The 18,991-nt window shown below is 45.2% G+C and overlaps 1 protein-coding gene across 1 annotated transcript; it reads right to left on the bottom strand.

The window, feature by feature from the left end:
* Nucleotides 1-5,943: 5,943 nt before the first annotated feature.
* Nucleotides 5,944-11,093, bottom strand: proza (protein Z, vitamin K-dependent plasma glycoprotein a). The gene is made up of 9 exons (XM_047572120.1): nt 10,948-11,093; nt 9,207-9,346; nt 8,949-9,100; nt 8,845-8,869; nt 8,651-8,764; nt 8,429-8,563; nt 7,304-7,419; nt 7,075-7,192; nt 5,944-6,906 (listed from the first exon to the last, which is right to left on the bottom strand). Exons 2-9 carry the CDS (start codon nt 9,283-9,285, stop codon nt 6,368-6,370), a joined length of 1,278 nt encoding a protein of 425 aa, XP_047428076.1. The 5' UTR covers nt 9,286-9,346; nt 10,948-11,093; the 3' UTR covers nt 5,944-6,367.
* Between the last annotated feature and the right edge of the window lie 7,898 nt (nt 11,094-18,991).

The raw sequence follows: 18,991 nt of genomic DNA, 5'->3' as shown, positions 1-18,991 counted from the left end.
GTTGCGCGGGGAATAACAATGCTATCACAATGAAAAGGACGTAAAAACTGTCTCGTCACGTCAGAGTGATGGGGGTAATTAAGAGGACGATTGCCATTTAATTACTGAGTGGGTCTCTCACGTCTGGTAAATAAAAAAAGAAGCTAGGGCTAGGCCTTAGCGTTCACCAGAGACTGGAAGCAGGAGGAAACGGCTTGTCCGAAATCAGCCCGCGTGCTTTAATTCATTTGTTCAGCTGGTACAACAGCAACGGTTTAAATGCAGCAAATTGCATCGGGACAGGGTTTACGTGCCTGACTTAATGAAGGACCACTACCTGGTGAGGGTACCACACAACCACTGGAGACTCCATGTACTTACTCGTCCTGGTCAAGAAATAGTCCAACAGATAAGCCTCTTATCACGCTCTTAAACGTGCTAGCATTAGAGGTACCAGTGGTGATCCCAAGTTCTCTGCTGCCCCAAGCAAAGACATGCTATTCCCCTCAGGCCCAAGCTAGAAAAATCTGTTGTGGGGTAGATAGAAGGGGGGTCATTATGGGTTGATTGTGGAGTACTATTGATGCACTTAGGCTTCCATTGGTTTAAGGAAGATTATGGGTTTCATTGCAAAATATGCAAAAAGGTAGACATCTATGGGCCCTATTTCTAATATTTTATTTCGTTTGCCTGTCCTGAGAGCTGCTAGTAAGCTGAGTTGGTTAAAATAGTTTATACAGTAGAGGAAAACTTCCCAAAATATTATACGTACTTCATTTCTATATTATTCTTTTATTTGTTGCCTTTTTCTCTCAGTTGATTCAACCCTTTAAACTATGATGATGGCCGATGACAAGATTGGTTAGATCAGCATTGCGCGTTCGATATATCTGGATACATATGTTGTTGTGAAGTCTATATGTGGCCCGTCTTTTGCGAAGGAGATCTTGACTTCCTGTACAGCTTGTAACGGAATACGTGTATTTATGTTTACAGTATGATGCTCAGGTGAAAATAGCCGGTGTGGAACTTCTGCTTGAGTATTTATAGAGGGTGATATGGTAACTCTGGATCGGTGTCGACTAATATAACTTTACGGACAGGCAGTAGGCTGACTCTCGCTCTGCGTGGAGAGTTGTTGCCCTTCGTGAGGGGAGCCCACACTCAACAGAGTCACAGGTGCTGTGCTTCCTTTTCGTTGTGTGTGACATTGCCTCGTGTATAGAAATCTATTTTTATGCCTCCGTCTCCTTCTTTTAGTGACTATCTCAAACACACTGTCAAGTATTTCCAGCTTCAAAACCGTTTTGCTTCTCTTCATATTCCATCTTTGCTCTCTCAGCCCGCCCTCTTGGCTCCGGACGGCGCGAACCGCACAGCGACGGCAGGTTGGCCGCGGTGCATCTGTTTCCAGTGACGAGCATCCCGCACGAGGGTGACCGAGTGACCTCACCGGATGCAGCGACTATGACAGGATGCAGGTGTCCAAAATTAGCAGGAAGAGAGTCTAATTTTAAAGAGCACTTTGTTTTCCCAAATAAAACGGGGACAGAGGATGTGGCCGCGTGGTGAGGAGAAAAAAAAAACTTCAGCTGTGTGATCACTTCAACACAAAATAAAAATAAAATAAATCACAAATACAAAAATAAGCCTCGAATGAAGAAAATTGGGTCATTCCACTAATCTCTAACGTTAGTTTGTGCATCATGGTGGGTATCAAAAACATCTAGATGAGGCGTCCCAGTGTTCTGAATGAGACCTGCTTAAGGTGAGTTGAGACAAACAACAGAGCCAAATGTTTCTGAGTGATTTGTGAAAATTTGACAGATTGTCAATTGGCCTCAAGCCCCCCCCCCGTACCAGCTGTTGGCCATGAACTATCTGGAGTGTCATAAGAGGTCCTTTTGTTTGTGTTTGTGTGGTAGTTCAGCCTCTCTCTGATCCCAGGGAGGTCTGCAGTTTCAACTCTTCTCTTTCAGTTTCCCCCCTCATTTTTATATGTTTATATGAGCACACTTACGCCTTTCGATTGAATTAGTGCACCAGGACAAAAGTGCTCTTGACTGTAGTATTGTCATTTTGGGCTTGGAGATGGAAAAATTTGACAAAAAAAAATCTTCTTTTGGATCCGCTTTTAGGCGCTCAACCAAATCTTAGAGCTAAATGTCAAGATAACCGAAACCCTCTTGTGAGTGCCCGAACTTTATGAAAGTCACTGATGACTTTCCAGTTCATTGAACGTTTTTCCTTGTATTGAAATGTGCTGGTTCATCACAGGGTAATCCAGACCTCGTCCGTCCTCCCTTCTGCTCAGGATCATAAAAACCTACACAGGCCATGACATCATGAAGCAGAATAGCCCAACACAAGGAGGACTGATGTTGAAGTTCGTCCCAGCGTTACTAAATCAACTTAAAAAAAAAACACAGTAGATCTGCACATTGTGGTGAACACACATACAGAAGCGTACACACACACACACAAAGCCGGTCTTATCTGGCCTCTTCAGAGACCACAACTCGGATCACTGCCCACTTGTTTTCTTTCAGTGAGCACTGCCGACCTTTCTGTCAGCTCCTCAGGTTTCTCAATGGCTCCAAACAGGATTTAGGTCAAGGCAGGGTCAGTGGAATAAAGGCAGGTCCGGGATTTACCTTCCTCCTCTATCATCCAGTCACTGCGTCCACATGAAGAAAGTGACATATTGTTGTTAAAGCCTGCCTCAAGGACCGGGCCTGGTTTTGGTCAAAGGTTAGTAGAGGGTGAGAAAGCAGAGCAGAAATGGCCCAGAAGAAAGGGGGGTAAAAAAAAAAGGTGGTAGGTGAACTACATGAATATCACTGAAGGGATGAGGGAGAGGCTTGTCTGTTTGAAGATGTCTTGGGTTGGGTTGATCTCTGGTCACGCTAGCTCTATGGAACCTGCACCCAGACTGAAACGCTTTTTCCAGCGTCTGTTTTGGAAAAAGCAATCGCGTTTCCATCTTACTCAGTAATATTTCCAGGATGCAGCAAAGGCCGGAAAACTATCTGCTGTTTCCCCTTTTCACTTTATTATTTCGTTCAATTATTGCTCTTGCATTTTTAACCTCTCCTCTCTGCTGGCTGCAGACTCGTGTTGTCAAACAGCTACCGGGGAGAAATTGGACTACAGCACAGTTATATAAAACGTCTACAGCCTGTCTCATTCTTTCTCTTTCAACCCGCGTCTTCCAGCCCAAGCTGTAGCCTCTGGAGGTCTTGCGTTACCTCCACCCTTCTGCACAATTAGCCAACGAAGTAGAAGCTGCTCTGTCTTGGATGGGCCAGAGTCTGCGACGGAAGGGGGCGCGATGACGTCGGCTGGAGGGGGAGAGGCTGCGCCGTTCTTTCTGACTGGAGAGCCCCGACTCTGTGGGGTCCTGAAGAGAGTACGGATTGAGGACATGTATTTTGGGAGGTGGTGGTGGTGATGGGGGGGTATGTCACGCAAACTCATGAGCGTGCCTTCACAGACACCAGAGTGCTCATCACATGCATAGCCCCTCAGATTTGAACTTAGTCAATCAGCTTTCATCGCTCAGACATGCCGCTAAACCCCTGCGTGGAATCAGACACCACACAGACGGATAATCCTTTGCCAAAATCTGGCATTGGACGTTGCCCACGCCGCCCCCATCCCCAAATAAACGTGCACACGTACATGCATGTAGACACGCATAGGGAGGATTCGAGGTCACAGAATGAAACAGTTTTGGGGGTTTGGAGGGAGTTAAGGATTATCGATTTAATAGGACACTGGCCAGATGTACCCACACACAGCTGACACATTGTAACGCATCAACAGTGAATTTACAAAGAGTGAAAGCTTTGGCGTTGAATGCTTTCACTCCTCTCCATTAGTAATGGCCTTGTAATGTTTCTCTGAGGCCATTTCATTTCTGTCCGACATAGTGCAGGTCCATCTTTCCATCCACGCAGCGGCCGACTTCTCCTCTGTGTCATCTCTTGGGTCCGTTGCTGCTCGTCATCTATAAACCATTTCCTTTTTTTTTTGCTTTCTCGTTCTGTCAAACGTCTCTCACTCGAACCCCTTATCCTATCTATTTACCCCGTCTCTTCGTTTGCTCAGATTTTAGGCTCGATTCACACAACAAACTGAAACCCGCCCAGTGACTGAAGTGGCTCATTCAACAGTCTGAATTCAGCGTTTCAGAGCCGACAGAAAGTTTAGGTTAAGCTACACCTTGCTCAGCGTGTGTTTTTGTGTAGGCCTGCTAGCTTGGTCTTCTAAATGGAAGTGGCAGGAACAGAGAGCAGGACCAGACTCAGGAAGGAAGGAGCTCCACTCAAATTAATCTCCACTGGACGGGCCCAGTAAAGGAGCACAGCCATTTTTGGGAGCAAGGAGCCATCTCCTTGGTGAGCGCCATGGCAACAGCCAACGTGGGCCCCAGCTCTCGGAGCTGTCCTTTTCAAGCCACCGATCAAAAGTGGCAGGCCAGGTTTTTTGTTACGTGGCATCTCTTACTCTCTCACTTGGGCTCGCTTTCTTCTGCTTTTCTCCTCACCCTGTTCACCGGAGAGGCTGTGAGAAGACTGCAGAGGGCGAGGGTCTGTGGGAAAATGTTGCCAGACAACACAGGGGTATGTGGCAGCGAGGGCCAGCTAATATTGTCTGCATGGAGCGGTTCGAATTGCTGATTTAATACTCTAACTTCTTTTTGTCCACTGCATTTTTTGCTGTCATTTATTTTAAATATAAACTTTTTCACTCTAGCCATGCTAGCTGCAGAGTGGTGATAATATTCTCATCAGCATCAGCTGGTCTCTGTGACTAGTGCTCGTTAGTCTTAGCATTTGCTGATTAGCAAATACAAAGGACAGAGAAATCTTTAATTTATAGTCTAGAATATCTTGCCCTACTTATATCTATGAACTCCAAGATTACTTGCTTGTTCATCTCCAATGTAATTGTTCTTTTGAGTTTATTTAATTTAGTTATGTTTTTCCATCTGAATTTTAGTCACGCTAGCAGCAACGGCACCAACAGCTTGGTCCAAACTCAAATATCCCAACAAATATTAGATGTTTTTTTTTTCTGTGGTCCCCAGAGGATGAAGTGTACTAGTGTGGTACTTTAATTTTGGTGCCACCACTAAATTATTTTGTTCTACTTTGGTCTCTCACTAAATAGCAGCAGAACAAACAAGCATTAGCGTCAGAATCAGCTGGTCTCTGTGGTTAGTGCTAATTAGCTAAAGTTAGAACACATAAAACACAAAGGAGACTTGTCATGAATTTGTCTGCATACTAATGTGGGAGGCTCTCTTAGCTTTTACTTTAGCGCCACCACTAAGCAATTTGGAATATTTACTTTGTTTATTTCTCAAGGTTTATTGGAATGGCATGACATTGGTCCCGTCATTATAAACAGTAAATGTTCACAATGTGTTCATAATAATATATGATATTATCGCCCTATTATAATTTCTAAACCATTAATTTGTTCTATTTTGATCTCTGATCAAATGTCTACCAAACTAATAGCATTTCCATTAGCATTGGCTGTTATCTGATGTTAGTAGAGTGCTTTTGTTCTCACTCTCACTTTTCTAGTTCACTATAAAGAACCACAGAGGTTGTAGAAATAACACTAAAAGCATTTCACTATTTGATGTCTAATAAAAATTATTAATTATTATTTTTAATTTGTGACTCATCCTGTAACCGATAGTTTCATGCGGCTGAAGCTTGTGGGTGCAGCGATGATTTTTATATTGCGCCGTTCATTTATTATTTAGGCCGGAGATTTTATTGTCTGCTTACGTTTGTGTGTTTGACGATCCTCCAAAAGAACACGGCACATCTGAAGCTTTTCTTCAGAAGTAAAATTCTCAAATAGAGGTTAGCCAGATCAACACGCATGTTATCCGTGTCCCGTACGGTTACTACCACAATTGCTAAAACAATGAGAGAGGTGACGTCAGGTGTGGTGATAGTGTTTATTACATTCAGAGAACAGGGATTATCTTAAGAGTATTTTAAGGTGCATGTCATTAGGTACAGTCGATGCCAAAATAACATCACTTAAAGGTTTATTAAAAGGTACAGCCGCATCACAAAACACATGCTGAATAATTCACATCTTGCTGCTTCTGACTCTCATGTGTGTATTTGTGGACACACAGAGCCACCTTGTGGATAAATGAGGACGTCCACAGAGAAAGAAGCAGTTGCCCAGACAGAGGCTACAGTGCATATACTGTCAGGATGGTTATGGATATTCTTAAAAGACACACAGACAAAGCTAATAAAGAATATGAGCTGCAATGAAGGAGGTTAAAAAGTTATGAAATCCTTCTTTTAGAGTGCTATCACCTGCATTGTCCTTAATCTCTAATCATAATCTAACGTGTACCCATGAATGTCTGCAGCCAGCCCAGGTGGCGCGACACTTTCTGGAAGATGTAGCCCTGGCGGCAGTCAGCCCCTGGCGGCAGGCTCACCACCCCAGTGAGGAAGAACACTTCCTTGTACAGGGTGAGCAGGGGGCTGCCGGAGCTCATGGCGCAGTCGGCATTGGCACGCGCGGTGGTGCAGCCCATTTTATTGGTCACCACCAGGTTGGGGTGAGCCTCCTGACACTGAGGCAGCCGGCTGTATGCGAGGTGGTTGAGGGTGAGCGGGCCCTGGAAAGCGGATTCCTGCTCGGTTTCCTTCCAGCCGGTGATCACGGCCTGAGACTCTCCCGCCATCAAGACGCTCTCGGCGAAGTCCCTTTCCGGCAGACAGGCGGCGATCACCTCCTTCTTAAAAACGATGCGGTCGCGCAGCTCAAGCACGGCCAGGTCATTCTCGGGTCGACCCTCCACGTAACGCGGGTGGGCGTGGACTGTTTTCACATACAGCGTCTGCTCTGTAGTTTCAGACTGAGTTCTGCGCTTGCCTGGGGAGGTGCAGATTAGGAGAAGTTTGCTCATGCGTGCACATAATGGCATTATGGACGGTGGAGAAAATACATTTACTCTAGCCGCATACCTTAATTTTGAGGGCCACTCACGTTTTTCTGTACCTCTTTGTAATAAAGATATGATTGTGTCTTTCATTCACTCACCAACAACCACCTGGAAGGACGCGTATTTCTTGGTGCACTGGGCTGAAGTCAAGACCAGGTTCTCCTTCAGTATGACTCCGCTGCAGAAACCGTCTGACTCTGGACTTTTGAGGAGAGCCTGCGAACAAACACACACACACACACACACACAAAACCCTGATCACTTTTGGACGACCTATTGGGAGAACCTGCAATGTGTCACAGTGCGAGTACTTGTGTGACTCCTCACCTGCCAGGGACACTCCGTAGAAGTACAGGCAAGTCCCTCGTAGTTGCTGCCGACGTTGCTGGACTGTCTTTCGGCCCAGCGGCTCAGACTGTTCACCTTGCCGCAGGGGAGCGGGACTGAGGTAAGGAGGGAGGAGATTATGATTACTTTCTGTCATTAATGCACTGTTCTTTTTCCTTACTCCTTTGTCATGTTTGGTCAGCAGTCATTGCAGATGGATCGACTGGCTGGAGTCGTGCTGATGTTTCAGGAGCTGGACAAGGTGGACAGAAGCGACAGTTCTTAAAACCGAAACGGATCGCCGGCGATTCGTTAGCTCGCGTTTTTCGAATTGCCGTAACTCACAGTGGTTTGTGCCTTTGACAAAATTCAGCCAAAAGTGTGGCTGAACACTGTGGAGTTGTGCGTTTGTGTGGAAGACCTTCGTTGCATCGTTGCAAGGGTATAACTAAATTAGTTTTTAACAACAAATTCCTTCAACTCCCTGGGGCTCCTCGGTCTTTTGCGTCACTCCCAAACCTGCAGCCGACAGCAGTGGAGCGTTATCGTTACCGTAATGGCAGCTTTTTTGGTTCCAGAAAGCGCAACTTCCCCAGTGTTCAGCCACATTCTGTATTTTGTCCATTGGTGAGTTACAGTAATTCAAATGCCGCTAGCTTTTTTTTGATGCGCGGGCAGATGTTTGGGTCTTAAAGGGATAACATAGACTGTATAAAGATGGGCGGAGCTGCTCCTCAAAAGTGAGGCCAAAGTAGAGACAATTAGAGCTCCCCCTAGTGACTGTCTGCAGTATAGGTCATAATCTCCACCTTGTCGTTAATGGACGGGACTTGGGGCACAATAAAACACTACAGTACACGTCACAAAAACAATTCAAAATAAATACAGCGCATAGTCCAACATTTCTTGAAACTGTGATAGGTATAGGAGAGCGTAAACGAAATGCGAGTTAGTCTGGTGGATCAGCTTGACCTCTGGAATGAGATGCCTGGTTTGAGAATCCTCCCTCTAAATGCGGTTTATAAAGCAGATACAGACATACAGGCTGCAGCAGAAATAAATTCATTCTATTCATTCATGTAAAAGAACAGTAAAAACTGCAGTCTGGTTCTTAAACAGACGCACCTGCAGGCTCGCACTTATCCTTGTTCGTGCGGCTGAGCTTCCACCCGCGGGCGCAGGAGCACTTGTAGGACACGTAGTCCGGTTTGCAGAACTGGGAGCAGCCCTTGGTCTTGTCCACGATGCACAGAGTCACGTCTGCAACAAAAAGTTGAGGAGACTCTCAGAACAGACGAAAAGACAGTTGACCGTCAGACACACACAAAGCCGGCAACTCCCTCTCACCTTTGTCACAGTGGACCCCGGTGAAGCCAGATTTGCAAACGCAGTCGTAGCCTCCCACGCTGTCTGAGCACAGGGCTCCATTCTTACAGGGGTTATCCGCACACTGATCTCCATCTGAACAGAAGAGGCAAGTTTAATGCAGCATTAATGAGTGTGCGATAGTGATTGGGGAGTCCTTTTAAAGCGGCACTTACCGACATAGACCGACCAGAAGATATCCTGGAAGAGAAATTGCAGGAGGTGAGTGCACCGCTGAAGTTGCATAGTTGAGGAAAGACAGGTTTAACAGCGAGCTCACCGTGCGGTATGAGTCCGCGAAGAACTTTCTGGCCTGCTCGTAGGTGCACACCCTCTCCATGCAAGCCTGCTCCAGGGTGGTGTACGTGCTACCGTCGGTGTTCCTCTTCGGACGGGAGATCAGCGTGCTCGCCTGCTGCTTGTCCAGGAACACTGCAGTATGGGAGGTTCTGACACGTTACGCCGCCGTATCGCCTCTTAATGTCAAATTCAGATTACACCGTTTAATTCTCTACAGGCTCCATGCTGGCCCTCTCACCTGACTGGGGAGCCTGTATGGCCGCCACAGCTGCAGCCATCAGACACACCAGAACGGCGGATGCGGTGGAGGAGTGCATGGTGGCGCTGAACGCTAACCTGATTCTGAGGCGTCGCTTTCTCGTGGATCAACGTGTGCTCCTAGAAACATGATGAGAACATTATTCACATGATTCGCAGTAAACAAATTGTTTAAAAAAAAAACAACAACAAAGCAGTAGTGGGGCTTGCAGCTTAGGAACTCAGAAAGCAGTTGTTCATTATCTTGTAAGGCCGGACTCATAAAGGAGGAGAATCTGCCGGTTGTCATGGAGAAGTAGTTCTTTTAGTGCACTCACTCACATGACACGCAGTTATTGTCTTTTCTCGGCCGCAGCTGGCTCACTGGGCGTTTATGAATTTAGTGGTTTCGCTAAAGGAGCTTGTTGTTGCAAGGATGCCTCAGTACTACTGCGCAGCTGGACAGATCATTGCCTCTCGAACAGAATATCTCCTGTACATCACAGTTGCAGTTATTGTAGTTAGTTTTAGGACCTTGCCAGGTTTATAAAAGTATTCGTCATCAGAGGCAATGGACATTTTACAAATATCACTGGATATAAGATACCAGTTCCACCACTGTATTATGCTAATGCCTTGATACAACAGAAACTAGGTCGCTGATCTGTTGATTTCTTGATTTGGAGGAAGAAATCAGGCCAGTCCACTCTGTGATCTTCTTTAAATCTCTACTTAAAACACTTATTGGGAGAGCACTTCCTGCTTTCAATGGAGATTTTAAAATTAAGTTCTAAATTATTTTTTTGTCTCACCCAGTGACAGCTGGGATGGACTCGAGCAACCTTCCATATCCCTAGTGAGGATAAGTGGTAGAAGAAGATGAGATGAGGTCTTTTTTTTTTTTTTTGTGTACGTACATATTTAATTAACTTGTTTGTTTTTGTTTTTTGCTGCTATAAGCCTAGGCTGCTGGTGACTCCGGATGCCAACCACCTCTGCTCTGTGTATCAGCATGTTTGGTACTCACACACATTTAAATTGCGTCCTGTGCTTCAGTGGTTTTCATTCAGCCAGTCAGAGAAGATCAAGGAAACACTCTCAGGTAGCAAAAAGAAGCGGGCTAACATTGTCTAATGTGATCAAATAATCTTGATTTTATCCATGAAAATGAAAAAAATTAGAAACATTTTCTGACTCCCTATAATAACACCAGGGGTGAAATATAATGAGTTCCCTATAAAGGGTTAGAGTAGATGTATGCTAATACATTGTTATACAGCGGTCAGCGCCTTAAGACAATGTGGATTGTTATTGTGGCTACATAAATCAAATGTAATGGTAACATTGCGGCGACATTGGTCTTATTGTTCATGCATTGTCAACAAATTACATCCTAAATAATGAACATTGCGGTCCTTGCGCTGGGGGACACCTCAGCAGGATTTATATTATATTCCCTTTATATTATATGTTAGCCTGTGGTTGCTGTGTAGCTTTAACCTTCGTAGCATTAGCTCATCTGATGTTACAAAACGGAGATGGAGACAAAGCAGAAGCATCTGCGCATCTTTAACACCCAGGATGCTGCTACGGTCCAAAACAAGAGGAATAGGAAACGATTCGTCACTGTTTTCAGGGCGGGTCGCCTGTGCAGGCCAGAGCTGGGATGTGACGAACGCAACAAAACAACAAAAACAAAAACACACCAGTAAGAAGTAGTAGTACTGACGCTCCGTACATACCGTCCCGGGCACAATCACAGTACCGGCTCGGTGTAGTTCCTTCTCCCCGCTGGTCCTGAAACACGCCGCTGTCTCCTGGACCGACCAGGCCTGTAGATCTAGAAATAAGATCGCATCAAACACAGTGAGCCCGTTAACTCACCGTTTGCTGCTAGTGGGGACTGTACCGACAAAGACGCGCCACCAGAGGGCGCCACGGGACTGCGCCCCACGGAGCCGTATATCCAAGACAACCTGGCCAAATAGGGAACGGACCGTCTGACCTACCCCGCTGTGCTGATTGGTTCTGAGCTGGTCACGTGTTTCATGGGCGCCATGTTTGATACATTTAACCAATATTCACTAGGAGGATAAAATTGGATTAAAAGGTAAAACATGCCACAGTGCTCAGCCTAATGGCTGCAGCACGGGAGCGAGGAAACACGGGTTCCCCCCACGAACAGAAACGCAGAAGATTAAAAGGAAGAACTGGATGTCAACTGATTTCTCACTATAAAATGAGGTAATGGTCAATGTCTCTCTTTGACGTTTGTTAAGATTTTATACAGGAAAAATATAAAAACGCCCAACACCGCTTTACAAATTAATTTAGTTGGAAGTTAACCAAACCTTGTGCTAGCCTCATGCTAGCTAGTTATCTAAAAGACTTAAAAAAAATAGCAGCTACCGTCATATATACTGTGAAACCCATGTGTGCATGTAATTTATGTCCATGTAGATGGACACATTTAATTTACACGTAACCTTGCCTCAATTATTTTGGCTAGCGTGCTAATATTATAATGATAATACTAAGCAACAGTGAGACTAGTTTAATTTTCACTATTTCTGAGTATTTACAATTAAGTTTTTTATTTATTTATTTTTTTGACAGTGATGGATGAACACCGGAGACTGAAGAGAAGACTGGGCTACAAAACATTTCACAGGCTCATTCAAGATATTTAAGGTAAGCAGACGCTAGAATATTTAAGTGAGGACCTTTTACATATTGACAGACGTTGGCAATAACATTTATAGGTCCGTTAATGGTGAAAATAAGACATTTATTTCAACATAGCCCCATAAGGTTACACTGTAGAATCCTGTAAGTCTGTGTGATCCTGTGAGAGTTGACTTTATACAGTGTAAGAAATATTGTGAAACTGTAGCTGAAAACACAGGCTAAGATGAAACTAAAGATGAGAACACATCAGATAAAGGGTGATGAGCACGACTAAAACGAATGAATCTGAAAACATGGGATATACTCAGACATTGTCCAGATTTGAATATTTGGTTGCGTCTAATCAGAGCCAATTTATTTTTCCATCACGCTATAATTGATATTCTCTCGTCAGCGGTTCTTGGCCTTCGGGACAGGACGAATGGAACAATAGTATAATGAATTAATATGAAGACACGGTATCACTTTTCTCTAATTTATGGCTCTCCTTGGACGGTGCTGGCCGCTAAAAACATTCTAATAATTCAATCACTTTCTGAATTTCTGACACACAAAAAGGAAAGATTAAAGACCACCACCGCTACTTTGTTCTGTGTTCAGAATGGAAAAACTCCCCCAACGTGCGCTCGCTTGATCAAACAAAATTGGATGCAATCCGCTGTGATCAATATGGAGAGGCCTAACTGCAAACAAACACACATCAGTAATAGCAAACAGCCAAAGACCAGATTGCGGCTCTACACAAATCAAGTGAAGCAGACAAGTGGAAATCAAAGTGGACTGGATGATCTGATTGAAACAGCTGAGATGCTGACAGCATAGACGCGGGGGTCTTCAATGTTTTTCAAGACGAGGAACCCCAATCTGTGATGGAGGAGGGACCTGCTGCTGTTTTATATTAAACTTGACCTAATGTCATGTATGTACGTACCAGTTATTGTTCATTCAATGCTTGAAATTGAAATAATGCATATATTCATATATTCGTGATTTTATTTAAAACATGCGCACGATACACTTACAAAATCCATTTAGGCTCGTATGTCAATGCCCATACACTTGGCATAATAATATAGTGGCCTCAGTAGAAGGCTGTTGTGGATAGGATCTGCAGTGTTTTAGTCAGGAAGATCTTATATAAATGAGTATGTTCTTTTCAAATAATATTCCAGCGTGCGTTTGGGATTTTAGTTGGCTCGGGACCAAATGGGCTCCTGGTGAATCTAAGGGAACCTGACAGAGCCGGCGTAACATGGGGCCTCGTGATTGGCCACGGCAGTGATAGGGGCGGATCCTGTTGTTGTCCTCAGTGCATCGTCCCCCTGCAGCCTAGGCCTATAGCAGCAAAACCAAGGGATGGTTAAGTCCAGCCCTAGCTATAAACTTTGCCAAAAAGAAAAGTCTTAAGCCTGACCTTAAAAGTAGAGACGGTGTCTGCCTCCCGAACCCAAACTGGGAGCTGGTTCCACAGGAGAGGAGCCTGATAGCTGAAGGCTCTACCTCCCATTCTACTTTGTGAAACTCTAGGAACCACAAGTACACCTGGACTTTGAATTTGTAGTGATCTGTTGGGACAGTGTGGTACTATAACATCTTTCAGATATGATGGGGCTAGACCTTTCAAGGCCTTGTATGTAAGGAGGAGGATTTTAAATTCAGTCCTAGATTTTAATGAAGAGAAGCTAAAACTGGAGAAATACGATATTACGCTGGTGAAAGAAAGCAGTCCTGGTCGCCTGCTTTATGCGAGAATTGTGGTAACAGTTTGGGGATGGCCCCTTTCTGTTCCCACACGACTGTGCGCCAGCGCACAAAGCAAGGTCATAAAGACACGGACGAGCGAGTCTGGAGTGGGAGAACTTGACTGGCCTGCGCAGAGTCCCGACCTCAACCCGGCAGAACACCTTGGGGATAAATTAGAGCGAAGACTGCGAGCCAGACCTCCTTGTCCAACATCAGTTTCTGACCTCACAAATGTGCTTCTGGAAGAATGCCCGAAAATTCCCATAAACACACTCCTAAACCTTGAAGAAAGCCTTCCCAGAAGAGTTGAAGCTAAAATAGCTGCAAAGTATGCACATTAAACCCTATGGATTAAGAATGGGATGTCATACTTAGATATTTAGAGACATTTAAATGTGTTTTTAAAAAAAATCAAACATATGAAGAATTGTCATCAATGACAAAAAATGCATGACCCCTTGCAGTACCTCTGCGGGCCCCACAGAGGCAGTGGACCCCCTTTTGAAGACCTTTGGCACAGAGGCAGAGAAGTGTTTTAGAGATAGTGCCTCATGAATACCAGTCTCATATGTTACTGCTGCAGCAAGACTTGTAAAATGTTTCGCTCATTAAATGGGAGCTGTGAGGTAGTATTTTAACTTCCTGCATATTTAATGTCAAACTTAGTGCTTGGAAACGCTCGGTGACGATGATGAAACGCACAGTGAAAAGATCTTCTAAAAAGTAGACCACCAAGCGCCACGGTTTATGGAACCGAAAGTCCCTCTTCAGTGGCCTTATTTCAGCGGGATTGTTTGTGAGAGCAATGTAATTTACAGACAGGGCCGTGGGGCTTTAGTCTCAGCTGCAGCCGTGTTAAATGTCTCCATTTCCCAAGTCTAATAACGGGCGTATTATAAGATCCTGCTCAGACCAGCTGGTCCGTGGTTGCCGGATGGGGCAGGAGTTGGACTGCCCGGTCCGGGGAGACCCACCCCGGGTTTGGTGAAAAGTGGAAGGAGAGCCTGCCCGGGCGTGCATCGCTGCAGCTAGATGTGTAAATGATTAGGACGGTGGTGATTTCCCTGGTGACTGTGGTCTGAGGTGAAATATAAAGTCGTACCATGCACATGCACGGCCACGTGCATGAATGTATTCGTGTGTAGCGCCGTGCAGTACATGTTGCCTCCGTGCAACACGTGTATGCTCGGTACTGTATGTATTCGCTGGCCTGCGAGCAGTAGTAGTGGAAAGCTTGCACCACCATCCATCTCCGCGTTATGTTTTATTCAGCGTGCCCCTTTTGTATTGTCTCTCCCCCTTTCTCTCTCTCTCTCTCTCTCCTTCTCTCTGTCACTGCTGCTCCCATTTCTTCTCACTCCCCTCATTATTCTTTGAAGGCTGCCTCTAAATTGGAGTGTAGCGGGAACGAAAGAGCAGCATGGCGCTCACGTGTGACCCCGCTGACCCGTTCCTCTTCAAATCCAGCGTCCAATCTCGCAGGCGCGCTAAACAAACACCGCAGGCGTCACAGAAGGCATCTATAATTAATGTCACCTGATACCTGACAACTTTTTGATGGATTTAATGGGCTGTAAGACGAAATCCCCAGAACTCTCCCGCCTCTTTCCTCCTGTACTTTCCATCCCTTGCTTATTGTGCGAGGCAGCGTGCCCACTGACGCGTATCTGCAATTGTTAAATGAGCATCTGTGAAATGTTGCACGGATATAAATTTTCATAATGCCAAGACAAAAATAACAACTTTGAACGAGACGAGGGAAGCTTGTGGATTTGGTGGTCCCCTTGACTTCTCCCTCTGCACATGTCAGAGTCGTCCTTTCCCCTGTGAAATATCTAATAGCTACGCCACGTGCTGGCACAAAAAATGTGCGCAGACATTCACTACATAATGCCTGAAATGGATGGAATGTTATGACTTTGGCAATCCCTATTTTTTTCTCTCTGAAGCCATTATCGGCTCGCATTTACATTCCCATCAGCCTCTGCTGTACTTAGTTTTGGGCTGATTAGCATAGTAAAATGGCTCGACTCCCTTTCATCACATTCTTGTCTCCCCCTTTTCACATTCTTAGACTTTATGCGAAGTGTACAATTACTAAGAGGGCTGCCATCAGCAGAGGCGGAGGCGGTTCTACGTTGGTTAGGACCAACCCCATTAACAAGTGCCTTGGACTGCAATGTTGCCTTGAATCTTTACTGAACCCAAATGTCAAAGTACGGAAATTCATGCTTGAGACAATCGTCGACGTCAGTGCCTTTAGCCTGCAGAGGGCAGTAATACGACCGGTAACTCAAAATTGCCAAAACCCCTAAAGAAGACAAAGTGGTTGCACACTTAAAAAAAACGATACTGCCCCTGACAGCGGCTGAGCAGCTCAAGATTGGAACTGTTACAGTGAATTTTGTCTGGTCAGAGCCTGGAGTTGGTGTTGTGTCCCTATGAGTTTTGTTTGACAAAAGACGTGACTCAAGAGCAGATGCTAACCACTAGCATGGCAGCGCTGCTTTCCATTGCATTCATAAATTGTAAGTATTTTGTTTCTGCACATATAGACCTAGATTAGTAGATTTCAATTAACACTGCGCTCCCAGTGGGCCTGAGGAATCTTTATGATCACAGAGTGAAGGGTACGGGTTCTAACCTGCAGGACAACTGAGGCCTTTTTAGGCGGAGTGCATGACATGCATGCTAGGCTAATGTGACATGATACAAATGCATTTCCAATTACAATCCACACAAATTATTCAAGTTAAATCATAAATTAACAACGGAATATGGATAAAACATTGTTCCTAATTTCTTTATGCATTGACGTCACTGCCTTAGTGGCAAAAACATGGTGAAATGTATCAGTAACTACAGCGAGACCAGGAAAAATGTGGATTATCAGATCAAATCAAATTAAGGACAATTGGACTTGACAATGATCCACACGAACTAGCATGGATTTGGAAAAGTTAGTTATATATATCAGTTGTGATAAATCTAAATAAAAGATGGCAACGCTATGAGCTTTACTGAGAAGTAATGTTAGCCATATGATACTGTAGCGTCTGACCGACGTTAAAAGGCTGACGAGGAGTGATCGCAAATATTCAGTTTACTGTTTTATTGTTATTTATTGTTGGAACTTAAATAGTTAAGTACCGTCGTCCGTAAATACGCCAAAACAACAACATCCCCAAACTTATCTGACAGCCCTCCAGAACGTAATTTAAGAAGTAACTTAAGGTATGACTTCATCAAAAAATGCAGCACAAATTAATTTTACCTGACGCTAAATGTGAACCACAACACCAGGTTTCGATGCCTGGACTCCAGTTGTTTCTTCCTAGTGCAGCGATCCATTTACTTCTCTTTTATTTGGGGGATATCTGTAAAAATATGTCAATCAAGTCAATTGCACAACAACTCTTGCCCATTTTTTACAATTTTGATGCTATTAAAGCCTGTGGTTCAAACTAATCTCCATGCTCAGGTGTCACTTTTTGCCACTCGGTGACGGTAACCATGGAGACTTTGCTTGCTGTGATGTCACGTGCATACCCTCTGTACATCTGAGCTGTAACAGTATTGTTTGGTAAAAAGTTGGAGAAATATGTGTCCATTGTGTTTGGATAAATTATGCATAAAGGTTCTGTTATATTTTAGCAGTAAACCAGATGATTAATCAATGATTCAGGAAACAGCTGATAATTTCATTGAGAAAATAATTAGATTAGTCAACAGATAAATCAATTGAATCAACCCTTGCAGCCCTACAAGGGTCAAAACCTAATTTACTGAACATAGATCTTTTGTCATCATCAGCATCAGCATTTCACTGTAGTTGTGAGCATCATGAAGTTAGAATTTCACAAAGCTGCTAAAACAATAGACTCTGATTATTTGTTGTCAGTGATAATCAGTGATCACACTCATTGACGCTCGGCCTAGTTCGTAACCGTGGACGCGACACACGGCACAAAACAGACAAAAGTCACGACATCAGTTTTGCATGTTTGTGCTTGTCTGTACGTGGCGCTTGAGTCCGGTGAAGATGTGACAGTGTGAGGTCCCCAGACGACGCGCGTAACGATGATGTAATGAGTTAATAACGCGCACAGGCAATAACGACCTGCAGGGACCCGTCCTGCCACCGACCTCGCGCACAAATATCGAGGTCTGTTACGACCACTAACAGCGCCAGCGACGCCTCGCTCACAACAATCATCTGCCCTGGTTTTGGTTTTGAAGGATGGCGCCACATTTTAGCTCCGCGCCATAAATACCCTCACTCATATGCCGCATCTGATGTCCTGTATCAAATCCAGCAGCAAACAACAACCCACACACAACACAATCACGTCTATATCAAAGCACCCGAAAACTGCATGTAATTGAGTTTGCGTGACAAAGACCTATGATGATGTCGTATTAAGTACTGGAAATCAGGAGGGCGCTCCCCCCTGTGGGGGTCTTTCACAGCTACGCTGGCTACTCTTGAAGAATCACCTCCCTCTGTCCCACATTTCTCTGTGATCAATTCACGTCAGCCGGCCATATTTTATTTAACACTTAATCGCTGCGCTCGCCTCCCTTTCGTTCGCCCACGGGTCATTCGTCCACGCGCAGGAGAAAAGAATTAAGAGCACGTGACTCCTCCTTTCCGCCTACTTCAACTCTTCTCCCCTCGCTCAGTTTTGCTGCGTCCGTTTCAAGCGACGCGCCGCGGAAACGGGTCGGCCATTGTTAGGCAGCTCCTGTAATCGGTTCTTCTTTTCGGTGCCCGGCATCTGTGTAGAAAGAGGCTCGGAGTGGCGTAAACGAAGCCCCGAGCAGGTGCAAAACGGCCTCTTTTGTGGTCCCCTGCATTCAAACAGCTCAAATGAATCATTTTCTTCCACAAAACCTCTCGTTTTTCCCCTCGCTTTCTTTGTGTAAGACTCTTTAATCTCATCTGCCCCCGGGCCCTTATCAGGCCGGCTTATAAATTATATACTGTATCTCCCTCAGACGGCGTAGACGAGCAGACCGTGGCTGTGTTTGCCCTGACCCGCGGAGAGGGGGGGGGGGGGCGTAGGCCCTGATTGTGCTGAAGAGGCGCGGAGACTTAGAGTCAACAGCCTTCTAAACGGACGTGATGTTTCGCTGAACCCGAGCCAGGGCTGCTCCTCCGATTCCTGCTTTCTGCGCATGTAGCAACTCCTGAAAGCCTGAAGGAGTCTGCGCTGTAAATCACCGATAATGAGCGCTGTGCATTCACCGTAATGAATTCACTCAGGGCGAGTGTTCGGTGTTCGGGGTGTTGGGGGTGGGGGGGGGGGGGGGGGGGGGGGGGGGGGGGGGGGGGGGGGGGGGGGGCAATTATCT

The sequence above is a fragment of the Mugil cephalus genome, chromosome 20 (genome assembly GCF_022458985.1).
Source record: "Mugil cephalus isolate CIBA_MC_2020 chromosome 20, CIBA_Mcephalus_1.1, whole genome shotgun sequence".
Lineage (NCBI taxonomy): Eukaryota > Metazoa > Chordata > Actinopteri > Mugiliformes > Mugilidae > Mugil > Mugil cephalus.
The sequence above is the reverse complement of the archived record's forward strand: the minus strand, read 5'-3'. Positions and strand labels throughout refer to the sequence as shown.

Excerpts from the sequence above, each read along its gene's own strand:
- proza (XM_047572120.1), bottom strand. The coding sequence starts at position 9,285 with ATGCACTCCTCCACCGCATCCGCCGTTCTGGTGTGTCTGATGGCTGCA. Across the intron at positions 8,765-8,844 it reads CTTCTGGTCGGTCTATGTCG|ATGGAGATCAGTGTGCGGAT; the intron begins GTAAGTGCCGCT and ends TCTTCTGTTCAG. Across the intron at positions 6,907-7,074 it reads GTCCTTCCAGGTGGTTGTTG|GCAAGCGCAGAACTCAGTCT; the intron begins GTGAGTGAATGA and ends GCACCTCCCCAG.